At 34.3% G+C, this 13931-nt stretch overlaps 1 protein-coding gene across 1 annotated transcript; it reads left to right on the plus strand.

The window, feature by feature from the left end:
* The first annotated feature begins 4962 nt into the window (after nt 1–4962).
* LOC115260259 (larval cuticle protein 65Ag1-like) lies at nt 4963–6684 on the plus strand. Its single transcript, XM_062842264.1, has 3 exons — nt 4963–5199; nt 5268–5440; nt 6155–6684. The coding sequence occupies exons 1-3, from the start codon at nt 5075–5077 to the stop codon at nt 6310–6312; spliced, it is 456 nt and encodes a 151-aa protein (XP_062698248.1). The 5' UTR covers nt 4963–5074; the 3' UTR covers nt 6313–6684.
* Nucleotides 6685–13931: the final 7247 nt, after the last annotated feature.

The following is a 13931-nucleotide window of genomic DNA, read 5'->3' on the forward strand; positions in this document are numbered from 1 at the left end:
ACGACAAAAGATATGGCCATTCGGCAAAATAACTTTTTGATCAAATGACATTCGACCCAACGGCCTTCAGTCGAATGCCCTAACACCATTGATATTAAGATTCTACAACAGTAGCCGGAGCGCCATTAGCCATAATACCAAAGCCCAAATATGTTGAGCTCAAGAACAAGATTTTTATAGCATTTGATCAAGTGATATTCGGCCTAATGGTAATGGCTTTCGGGCAGTGACAGTCAGGCTAATGGTATAGGTGAAACCGTCGCTTGAGTTATTAATTCTGTATAAAATACGTTGCTTCCGAAAGGTTTTTGTTTATGATATTCGATTGACTTAAGTGTGTGATCAACAATTCCGGATAATTTTGCTGTTTGGCACAAAAAATATTATTTAAATAGATCATGTTATTGTAATTGTCAAGAATAAGCTTAAAAAATTACTTTCAATTGAAAGCAGGGAATCTTTGAAAAATTTAAGTAAAGCCAAAAATTCCATATCAGTAAAAGCTGGGAATGTGTTGAAGAAAGGAAAATCTTTGATGAGTATGGATCAAATTCCGTCAAAATAATATTTGATCAATTGGATCCACATCATGATCAATTTCTCCTCAAGACAAATTTGTGGAAATGTACTAATTGAAAAAATAAGCTGTTGTGCGCAATGAAATATTTGAATAACATAACAGATTTAATGTATTGTGAAGTTTAAAAGGTTTGATTCCACATCATTTTTTTGCTTCAGAGTGATTTGCCCTTCTTCAAACTATAGGCTTTTCTTTAAAAGTTACTCTAAAATCATTTCTTGTTTGCTCTTACATCAGTTCCGATAATTTATTTAACTTTGGCATATAAATCTGAACAAAAATAGAATTTTACATTTTTACAATCGTTATTGTGGGCTAATCGATCCCAAACAAATAAAGAACACGATTTATTTTTCAATTAGATTTTTTTTAAAATTATCATTAGATTGGGAACACTTCTGGATTGACAACTTTGGAAAATTTCTGGGAAATGGTACTTTCTGGGGAATGGTACATTCTGGCAAATGGTTTTCTGGGAAATGGTTCTTTCTGGCAAACGGTTTTCTGGGAAATGGTATTTTTTGGCAAATGTCTTTCTGGCCAATGGCATTCTGGCGAATGGTTTTCTGGCAAATATCGCACAATCGGGAAAACTTTTTTCACGGCATTTATCTCTGCTTTTTCAAAATCGGTCAGAACAACGCGAGGATCAAGCGTTACGTCATTTTCAGCTTCAGCATTTTTCACCAACTTCAATGCCTTCTTGTATGTTGTTTCCGCTTTGTCGGGCAGCAACACGTGAATTTTCGAGCAGCGCCATTCCCCACAGATGCATGAATAGTAAACACCCGTCGAAACCCTTTGGGCGTGGAAGAGAATGTTCCGTCGAGAATAAAAATCTGCGGTTGGCCTAGTCTTGTTAGATTTGCTGCGGTAGAGAATACCATTATTCGTCCGCTTCGATATTCCACGTAATTTAACAAAAACCTTTCATTATCGAAGGTTTTGATAAATGACGCATCCAGTACATCAAAATCCATAGGATCGTTGGGCAAGACAGCAGAACTTCGTTGGCGCTAGCAAAGTCGTCGCTTGGCCGTTTTCGATACCGTCGTTTGAACCTAGAACATGATGGCAATTAATAATATAGCAAACACATTCAGCTTATTGATTTACCTCAACAGGAAACTGGGAAGCAGTACGGCGAATGATCTTCTCAGATCTTTCACCCCTTTGTGATGCCTTCCTCTTAAGGGCTTCCCTATAACGGCTTGCTTCAAGTCTGAGACGATCTGCCATATGGTTGTGGTCTTTCGTTGCTATTATCACGTGACTGCCATTAACCATTTCCGTCCGCGCTCTTCCTCAGCAGTTTTCGGCGTCATCTTGATTCCTTCGCTTTTCACATTCCCAGTACCAATAGTTTTCCACCTACCCAAATAAAAACCCCTCAATTATAAACTTCTGAAACTTTTAGTGAAAGTTTTGAAGACATTACTTGTTTGTCCTTGTGATAAACAAAACCACGGTAAAGTAGTTTGAAGCGCTTCCTGTTTGTGTGAATTAATTCGCCAACATTGTTCTTCATTTCTTCACCGTCACTGGTAGGCTCATCCAAACTAAAAGATTGTTCCTCGTCTTCGGCCATTTGATCTGCTCGCGTTGACTGACTGATGGACACGTTCTTATTGTTTCATGGCTGTTGCTGAGAGTCTATTATATTTCAATTTGTTAGTGCGGTAAAAACCATTGAGTTACCTCTGAGAACCATTAGCCTACCAATATTATACCAATATTATATTATATTATATTATATTATATTATATTATATTATATTATATTATATTATATTATATTATATTATATTATATTATATTATATTATATTATATTATATTATATTATATTATATTATATTATATTATATTATATTATATTATATTATATTATATTATATTATATTATATTATATTATATTATATTATATTATATTATATTATATTATATTATATTATATTATATTATATTATATTATATTATATTATATTATATTATATTATATTATATTATATTATATTATATTATATTATATTATATTATATTATATTATATTATATTATATTATATTATATTACAGCTTGAAATGAGATACCTAGCTGCGATCTGGACAGCTACATTATTTGCTGATCTAACCTTATTGAAAAGATTATGGGTGACATGTCATACATTTTACGTTTTATTTAAAGAATACATTTATAAGTACAAATATGAACAGATATGCTCGTCAAATGCGCGCATGCAATTCAAAGGAGTATCACCCTTCTTTAAAGAAAATGCTGATCTTTTGAGTTCTATTTTGTATACGGCTATAGGACATAAGGTCAAAGGACAAGAGGTCTAATGGATAAAAAGTCGATGGGATAAAAGGTCAAATGGGAAAAAGATGGACGAACTGGCCAACGAGGGAATTATTCTTTGTTTTATGTCTCATCCCTATACATTTCAACTAGCGATGCTCCCTTCTTTTATTTATGGGCTGTTCTTTTGAGTAATATTATTATCAATCCTTCACTTTATTTTCTTCGATTTGTAGGCTGTTATTTAAAATTATAATGAAGTTGTCAGATACGACATTGCAGCTCTTAAACCTTTCCCAGTTTTTTTTTTTTTTTTTTTTTGAAAGATAGCTATTTTTTATATTGTGATAATTTTGGTATATTGCATTGCATTTATATATTGTAATGTCTCACTAAATTTCAATATATTCCAACTACTTTAAGTTTATTCATTGGTCGCTTTGCATTTGCTCTTTATACATAAAGGATCTAAAGTGCGATTGGCGTTTCTCACATCGCTGTCAAGAAGAGGGGAAACATTTTTTTTTTAAATTGCTTGTATTGTATCCTTTAAGTGGCTTTAGCCGGGCATCTAACCGTATATTCAATGAAATTTTATCTATTCGAACTTCTGCCCCTCGATCTTTTGACTACTATTACCTACTATATTTTTGTGCAAAGCTATTTTTGATAACCGTTAATTAATATTTGTAATCATAGAATGTTTGCCCTTTTTTGAATAATGTGCTGTTCTTCCACTTTATGCTTAGTAATGACATTTAATTTTTCCTATTATCAGTGATTAAAATCACTTTGTGGAATGTGGAACGAAGACCAAGTCTTTCAAGAACGACAAGCTCCTGGAACCATTTCCTAAGCAAAAATCTAAGCTCTCCGGTAAATGGTACATTCCGGTAAATGACTTTCCGGTAAATTGCATTCCGAGTAATGGTTTTCCGGGAAATGGTATATAATCGTATTTTTCATGTACCAAACTGTTCTCATGCGAGAACAGTTGCTCTTGATCAAGAACGGATGATTGAAGATAACTACAAGAGCCTTATAAAACTGAAAATATGTCCAACAGTACTTGTTGCGTTTATGGTTTTATTAAGTGAACCTTAAGTATTCTTGGAGGTGTTTTTAAAACCACATATTGACGAAGGAGGTCTCTAGTTAGCCTAATGGGAAAATTTTCTCGACTCCCTGTATCATTGTACTTGCCTCACAATATACAAATTCCGAAAAAAAACTGGCTTTCTCAGTCGAAATAACAAAATTACCAGTCATACTAATCCAGCACAATATACAAATTCATGCAATGACAGGCAAAGAAAGCCCTTCAATTAATAACTGTGGAAGTGTTCAAAGAACACTAAGTTGAAGCGAGGCAGGCCAGGTCCCAGTGGGGACGTAGAGCCATAAAAAAGAAGAAGAATAAGAAGAAAAAGATTGACGAAAAATAATTGTGCTCAGCTGAAACTCCGATAAGATCAACTAGAATATGCAATGTTCCTATAAAATTATCATAATAACAAATAAAACCAAATAGGATCAAGATTGTTACTACGGACACGAGGCATAGAGCATGCTCGAAGAGGGCCTACAAACACTCTAGGTTTTCGTGCAGGAAGAAGCTATGGCCTGTATCCATAGCTGTAGAGGCTAAGGATGTTTTCGAGAAACTGGCAATCGTTTAATCTTTTTGTCAATAACTTAGACAAAAAGACAAAATTAAATTTGTATCAGCCTTATTTAATAAACATTTTTTTTATAATTTCTGAAACAGTCTATATTTGGTAAACTAGTCTAGTGTTACAAATGGATGTGCCTCTGGAGTCGACCTACTGATGATTCATTAAACACTATTAAATGTCGATGCATTGCATGAATTGATTTCTGGCGAATACAAATCCATTTCAACAATTTTAAAGATGATCAGATGTGTGCATCCGGGAATGTTAAAAAAGGAATGATGAAGCGCTGGAGACTTGGCGTTGGTTGATCATTGCCTGATTCTTGGTCAAAACGAGCTCAAAAGGATTGGCCATTCAAAAATCTTGCATATATTTTGAAAACTTGTTTGATAATTGAAAAAAGTGGTCTAGACGGATCAAGGGAAATAAAACACAGGATACAGCGAATCCTCAAATCACTTCACGGTTACCGGGCAAAGTAGAAAGTCGCTCACCGTGATTCGCAGTGCTGCTCCCACGAAGATGTCTTACGGAATAATGTTGGTGATAGCAGTGACAGTGATCTTGGGTGCTCTCGTGGTCTTCGGAGCTCCTCCGGTAGTAGTGAATCAATACAGTCACCATATAAGTGATCAGTACAGTTGGGGGTAATTTTGATTTATTGTGGTTTTTTTAAATGCAGTGTTTTCAAATCGATTTTTTTTCTGATTTTCAGTTACAAGTTAAGTGATATGCAAGAAGTTAACCAAGACATACAGAAGAAGGTTCTTGATGATGGACAACAGGTTTTGGTATTTAGCGGATCCTACAGCTTTAGCGGTGACGATGGAATTCAACATACCGTTGAGTACACCGCTGATGAGAATGGCTATCATCCAGTAATAAATGGTAAGTGAATGCGAAAAGCTGTGAAATATGGCGTGGGGGAGTAGACTTATTTGATGTATAAACGCAATAACTTTCACGAAGGCAGCGGATTTAAGCATGCTGGATTCAATGAACCACGGATTTTATCTTGAATTTTTTTTTAGATTTTGGTAGATGTTGTTTCGAATTTCTCAACAACACAGCGACAAACTTTAAGCAAACGAAAGTCTTTATTGCTGCTTACTGCATTATTTTTTATGGTGTGATAAACTTTGCCATTTAGCACAATATGCTGTATTCTGAAAAAAAGATAGAAAGCATCAAAACGGTTCATTTTACATATTGAATAAACAAAGTGTATTTATAATTTCTGAAACAGTCTAAAAATCAAAAAATGTTTTGTATGGGAAAATTTGGCCTTATATTTAAAAAATCATATCTCAAAAACTAAAAAACATACATCTCGGATTTTTTAATGTGTTACGCCAAATATGACTTTTTGATTTTTTTTAGTTTTAAAAAACCTTGATGTTTAGGACCACCCTATCTGAAAATTGGTCACCCAAATGACGAAATAAAAAAAAATACGGGTCTAATTATTTTCGATGAACTACAAACCACTATGTCGTTTTTCTATGGAATGGCTGTATATATCATACTCAAAGTAACGCTTACTTCTTGCGTCGTATTAGCTTCCAGGTCTAATCGATTGTTCATTAAATATTTCTTCTATAGCTACCCAACTCACCCCCTCAACTAGAGTACCACCTACCAGTAAGGTACATACAATTCCAACAGTTAAACAAGACAATGTAACTGTTCACCGTGCATACACCACAGAGAGTGCAATAAGTTTGAAATGTTTGGAGTCGTTGTGTGGGGGGAAAAAGTAGTTCACTTTTATGGTAATAACGGCAGTGACTATTGAATGAATAAAAAGCTATGCATAAATATAAACAATAAAGAGTTTTTGAGTGTCCGTTGGTGTGTGTACAAAATCCTTGCTTCATCCCGAAAATACCCCTGTGCATCTACGTTTCCACACTGGGATTTATTTTATTCTTCAATCACATAACCTAATTTGCAGCTCTTTTGTCAACTAGGGGCTAAAATATAAACGACTCATAAGAAAGTGATCATTCGTCATAAATAATTCCAAAAGTCCCAGTGAAGAAACAGGGGTGTAAGCAGTAATAAATAACAAAAGTTCCATAAACAAATAGAAAAGTGCATAAATAAATCAAAAGTTTCCATAAATAATTGATTTTAAAGCAATTAAAAACGCCAAAAATGCAATGAATAATTCAACTGTTGCAATAAAAAAAGCCAATTTTCCCTCCAAAAAACTTCGAATTTTCCATAAATAAATCCGATGTTTCCATAATAAATTAGAAAATTCACAATAAAAAAATATTGAAAAAGCAATAAATAATTCAAAAAGTGCAATAACAAAAAAATAAATTATCAATAAATGTCAAAAAACGAGCAATAAACGTAAATGCATTTTGAGCCAAAAATTACATAGACCATGCGGCGAAGCCGCATAGAGGATTGAGGAACTGAGGCAGCGGAAGGCCGCCGAAGTTTCCGATATCCGATGGACCGCAACTGCATCGATTCGGTTCTAGGCAAACCACAGATTCAAGAATTTGTCCGGTATAATGCAAACATAGATGTTATCCCTTTTTTTAGGTCCGACGAGCGATAGCGAGTTCGGACAGCAAGCAATTGCTCGGTAAATTGCAATCATAGTTACGCATGCTTTTCAGTCGATTCAGTCATATAAGTGCGATTCAGCATTTCACTGTCTCATACTTTTCTGCATTTGCTTTTCATGGGTAATTTCGTCATTTTTTATTGCATTTTTTGAATTTTTTATTGCTTTTTCGATATTTTTTTATTGTGAATTTTCTAAATTATTATGGAAAAATCGGATTTATTTATGGAAAATTCGAAGTTATTTGGTGGGAAAATTGGCTTTTTTTATTGCAACAGTTGATTTATTCATTGCATTTTTGGCGATTTTAATTGCTCAAAAATCAATTATTTATGGAAACTTTTGATTTATTTATGCATTTTTCTATTTGTTTATGGAACTTTTGTTATTTATTACTGCTTACACCCCTGTTTCTTCACTGGGACTTTTCGAATTATTTATGGGAAATTTTGTATTTATTATGGAACGTTTAATTGTCTGCCGTCAACTAGGACACTGCGTGAGCGATTCTAACTGGAAGCTGTACTTACACTTTGTACAGCACCTAAATGTATTCTAATTCTACTATATCGAACTGGTTGCCGTTGCGCTGCTTTCACTTTGCACCCTATCATGGTAGAATGATGAGCACGAGGATGTTGATGTATTGTCCTGGTGGTTGTTCTTTTTTTCTAATCCGATTGAAGGTCCATTATGAGTTGCCGTTCGCCGATGTCTAAGTATCCGGGTCCATTAGAGCCATGGGCTCAGAAGAGAGTCAGTGTCAGCTGCTCTCAAGGGGAAAGAGCAACTGACGAAAGTGCCGGGGCTGGGATCGAACTCATGACCATCGGCAAACGTGTGACCGATTGCGCCACGGGCCCCGGCTACCACTACTGGGATTTGGCCTACTTCTTTTCAACTTAGTGCTCTTTGAATACTCTCATATTCACATTCTCATTCTCCAGTATTCTCATATTCCAGTAAATTTCTTCAAAAAGGATAAAATCACTGAATACAGCATGGTACCGTTGTATTTGGCTCCAATGGGCATGTTTTTGGCACCCTTCGAGGCGTTCTTAATTTACTTGTTGTCTTAGACTGAAAACCGCTTTTTTGAGTAGCTGTATAACTAATAATGGAAAGTGGGACTGGATACTAACAGTGTGTGAGACTGCATTTCTTCAATTGAAACTGGACTGCCGGTCTCATAGAAAGATAGATTGAATTCCATTAGGTATATCAGAAACATTTCCAATGTCCACGAGAAATAAGAACTTTAGTCGTAATGATGGTTACAGGTATTCTGAACAAGCCAACGCTTCATTTCACAATTCAAAATTAATCAATTTCAATGCCATACAACAAAACTTACCCATTACAATACCTGGGAGTTCATATTCTGGATGGCTTGCCCACTAACCTACACTTAAAACCTTTTGGAAACGTATTTAGGACATTTATTATTAACTGCAAATTTATAAACTAGAAATCACAAGTATCTCGAGATAGCTATCATTGACATTTGATAAAATACACCCAAAATCAAACTTACAAACCAATGATCTCGATTCTAAACAATACTAACACCTCTGCTGAACAGAATATTGAAGGATCCTGCTGATATTATTACTAATGTCTGAGATAGAACATCAAACTTTCTTAGGAAGGTCGACAAAGTGCCTATAATTTTGGCCAGACAATTTTCGACCAAATTCAAGATTTGAATTCTTTCTCCTTCGTTAAGTTTTGCTTGATGTTTGAAACAATGCAATTTTATTTCGTGATCAATAAACACTTATATTCGAATAATGGCATTTGAGTTAAGCTAACTCGAAGAAAGGTATATCGAACTATGCATCGTATCATCATCACTGCCTATAATTTTGGCCAGTACTGTATATGAAATTCAAAATTTGCTTAGCCTCTAGCGCCGCCTACTGGTGAAATTTCCAATTAAACGATCCGTCATCATCATCCATCATGAAATCGTAAATAAAAATATTAGAAAGCAGATTTTTGAATCAGTTAATCCAGATGAACCACCTTAGCATAACAGTTATGGGGAATAAAGTCAAAAATTGGAAAGACGCGTTCTAAAACACAATATGTGTCTAAAAACTTAAAACTAGACAATTTTGTCTTCGTAAATACGGCTCTTGCAATCGAAATTGCAAGAAAACAATGAGAGGTAGAAGTTTGGTGTCAAAGACAGAATTGTAGAGTGGAGCAGGGGCCACAACTTTGCCCATGAGAGAAATTTAATTTATTACACATTTTTTAAAGATAATTGCAAAATTAAATTAAAAAACCCTTCTTTTGATCTATTTTACTCCTAAAACTTAGTTGTTTTAATAAACCAATCGCTTCAAAGATGTCATTTGATAGAAAACTGCGATAAGTTTGACCATTTTCAAGTAACAGTGAGTTAAGGCAATAATAGTACAAAATATGGAAAGTTCAATAACTACGTAACGGTTGAGATTTGACCATATGCGTAGAACATTTTTTCACCATTCATGATCCTCTATCACCCTTAAAAAATTTGCACTTATGAACCTAACACCCTGTATACAAAACTGTATTAGATAGATTAGATAGATAGATCTGTAAATCTCTACTTGCATGTACAAATTCATGCAATGGCAGGCAAAAATAACTCTGAGTGTACTTGAGAGACAGGCCAAGTTCCAGTAGGAACGCAGAGCCACAAAAAATTAGACGGCGATTTTGATACATGCTTTTGACGAACTGCACATGAATATTTAACGGAGATTAGAAGAATTCAAAATTTAAAATAAATTAACGTGTCGAAGCTTATTCTATCCATCACTTAAGGTGATATTGTGCATCACTGAACTTTCGAACAAATCATAGACTCTTTGCTTTTCAATAGTTATTTGCCTCGCATTTATGAAATGAAATATAGCATGTAATACGACAACCACACAGCTGAAAAAAGTATCATCACACTCACTGCAAGTGAGCAAGTTGGATGATACTTTTTCATACAAATATTCATAATTAGAGGCTGAGTTTTATCAATGACGAAAAATGGCTACCGATACAGATGATGGACTACTCAGCCTTAAGTCTCAAATATGAATCGATATTCATAATTCTTAGGATTATCATCTCTGGATTCTTAACCCTCCTAGGATGTTAAGCTAGGGGCACAACTAAGGCGTAGTGCACGTTCAGCGTGCTTGTCCTGGTCATATTGACCCTAACATCTTACTAGGGTTAATTAAAACAGGTTTAAAAATTTTGGGCTTTACGAAATTCTTGCATACATTTTGAAAACTTGATTGGCAATACCGAAAACGTGGTCTACACGGTCAAAGGGCAATAAAACAAAGGCTAACGTGGTTTCTCAAATCAAATCAAGATTATCGGTTCAAGTAGAAAGTCGCTCGAAGTGAATCGCGTGCTCCCACGAAGATGTCTCACAAAATAATGTTGGCGATAGCAGTGACAGTGATCTTGAGCGCCCTCGTGGTATTAGGGGCTCCACCGGTAGTAGTGAGCCAATACAATAATCAAAATCGTGATCAATTGAATTGGGGGTAGTTTTTCCATTTATTTTACGTTCTCAAAATGCAGTGTTTTTGAAATCGTTTTTTTTTTATTCGCAGTTACAAGTTAAGTGACACACATGAAGTTAACCAAACCGTACAGAAGAAGGTTCTTGATGATGGACACCAGGTTTTGGTAATTCGTGGATCCTACACCTTTATCGATAACGATGGAATTAAACATATCGTTCAGTATATCGCTGATGAAAATGGTTTTCGCTCACAAATAGATGGTAAGTGAATGCAAAAAGCTGTAAAAAGGGCAAGATCATGTGGGCTCAATATTAAGGAATTCGATTCATAAATATTAACGAAGGCGGGAGATAAAAATGTTGGATATACCACGTAAACGTTATTTTGGATTAAGAATAGAATGTACACAAGGTGTAAATCTCGAACACTAGTTCAGTTGTGCCGTGCACTTCCGATAGTACTCCATTTACGGTGAATGAAAGTTCGATAATAATAATAACTCATCATTACACTGTGACGATGTGACGTGACTCAACAGTTGAAAGTTTAATCATTTTATCATTTAATTGTACCACTACAGGTCCGCCGCTGATCATTGCAACTAGCAAACCACCTACAACAGAACGCCCATCTACAACTCGTCGCCCCACTATCCTTGCCCTTCGTCCTGTAGTTCATGGAATAGATTTCAAATGTTTGCAGTCCACAGTGTTCGAAATCGATGATTTTACGATCAAAATTAAATAACTTTTTTGAGGTTGGTTCTAGAGGATTGGCGTGTTCTACAAAGTTTTTCTGCATGTTAAAAGGCGTCTTTTGACAAAATGTAATAAATGATTAATCCCCCTAGAAGTGAGATGAAAAACATATTTTTTCGAAATATTTTTTTAGAGGTTTGACGTCTTCGGCAAAGTTGTAGCCCATAATAAGAGAACAAAAATCGTAGAACATGTCAAAGCTCCATCTCTTACGGTTTTCGAGATATGGAGCGTTTTGTGCGAAGTACCCCTAAAACTAGTTTTTTCAGTGTAGCTTCAACAGATAAAATCCTACAGTTTTGTGACCTTCTACAAACTTGTTCAAGACGTCGAATTACACATTTCTTCCGAAGATGTCAAGTCATTATATTTAAAACAAAAAAGTTATAGGCAAATTTATCATATTTTAAGGTGTACTTTCACCTTAAGTAACTATTTCCGGCGCAAAATGGCGCAGATGGCTCAGTCGGTAGTTGAAAGATTAGACTTTTTACTATCACTTGAGGGTGGAAACCCTCGTGGGCAATAGCGGGAAAGGTGGTTTAAATACATGACAAAAACTAATTATTTTGCCTATAATACAAGAAAAATAAATAAAAATTAATCATTTAGGAGCCCGCAGTAATTTTTACTGCATGGCGTTGTTTCCAGCAATATTTTACAACATTTTTGAGCATGATTTATTTGTTTATTTACTTAAATTAGCGACACTTTACTCCAAAGTTGCATTCGTGTCGTTTTTGAGCATTGTTTTTACCAAACAAAATATTTTATTCATGATTTTGAATTCATATTGTTTACTATCAGATGGTCAGACAATTTCTGATAAAGTTACTTTAAAATAACCTGTTTGAAGTTTTTTTTGGGGCAATATTCAAGTTAAGTAGCGCTAGAAATAGGAAGAAGGAAATATTAAACAGTTCAAGATGTACATCAAAACACATAGTAGATTTTTTTTGTTATTTTTTCATGTATTTATATTTATATTTGTTGTTTGACTTTTCAACTACGGAATCAGTATCGGAAAACATCAGGAGAAGTTTTGATTCGTCCGATAGCAGATTAACAGCTTTTTCGGTAATCCACGAGTTTGACTTACAACTGGGAAGCAATAGAAATATATCAGTTATAAATCAGTAAAATACAGGGGTGCCGAAAATAACGCGATAGTTTTTTTTAATTTCAAACATTATTTTTAATCTCTTGACGTTAACCAATTACATGTTTCGTCCCATCGTCTGCATCATGAGTTAATTGAAGCACTTTTCATATTTTTAACAGTACTTTTCACAAAAATCGGGTTGAAAATAAAATTTTATATCAAATTGATCATTTGATATAAAAGATTAACTTTATTTTCATCAGGAAATCATCAAAATATGTATTGAAGAATGTAAAATTACAACTACCTTAATAAGAACTGCGAAGGTATTTATCAAAACGCATTTGATTTTTTAACCACCGTAGCCATTCAGTTTTATGACTATTGAGTAGGTTGTCATTCGTTTGGGCATAGATATGTTGTTATAAGTTTGAAGAAATTCAATACTTTTATTTAGAACTAGCTTTAGTTATAACTCTTGGAAACAATATTTTTTTCTCTGATGTTTTAATTTTTAGTAATAAAAACTCACTGGTTTTTTGCAAAAACGTTGTAAAATATTGTCGGAAGAAACACAGTGCAGTAAAAATTACTGTGGGCTTCTTAATTATTATTATTTTTATTTATTTTGCTTGTATTACAGGCAAAATAATTAGTTTTTGTCATGTATTTAAACCACCTTTCCCACTATTGCCCACGAGGGTTTCCACCCCCAAGTGATAGTAAAAAGTCTAATCTTTCAACTACCGACTGAGCCATCTGCGCCATTTTGCGCCGGAAATAGTTACTTAAGGTGAAAGTACACCTTAAAATATGATAAATTTGCCTATAACTTTTTTGTTTTAAGATATAATGACTTGACATCTTCGGAAGAAATGTGTAATTCGACGTCCTGAACAAGTTTGTAGAAGGTCACAAAACTGTAGGATTTTATCTGTTGAAGCTACACTGAAAAAACTAGTTTTAGGGGTACTTCGCACAAAACGCTCCATATCTCAAAAACCGTAAGAGATGGAGCTTTGACATGTTCTACGATTTTTGTTCTCTTATTATGGGCTACAACTTTGCCGAAGACGTCAAACCTCTAAAAAAATATTTCGAAAAAATATTTTTTTATCTCACTTCTAGGGGGATTAATCATTTATTAAATTTTATCAAAAGACGCCTTTTAACATGCTGAAAAACTTTGTAGAACACGCCAAACCTCTAGAACCAACCTAAAAAAAGTTATTTAATTTTGATCGTAAAATCATCGATTTCGAACACTGTGCAGTCGTTGTGTGGAAAAAAGTAGTCCACTGCACATTGTGGTATTTTACCATACTGAGAATTTTCTATTCATTGGTTATAAGTGAATGATGAAAAACAGTGTATATATAGAACAGGGTATGATCAAAAGGACAGGGTA

Source organism: Aedes albopictus, chromosome 3, assembly GCF_035046485.1.
Source record: "Aedes albopictus strain Foshan chromosome 3, AalbF5, whole genome shotgun sequence".
Classification (NCBI taxonomy): Eukaryota; Metazoa; Arthropoda; class Insecta; order Diptera; family Culicidae; genus Aedes; species Aedes albopictus.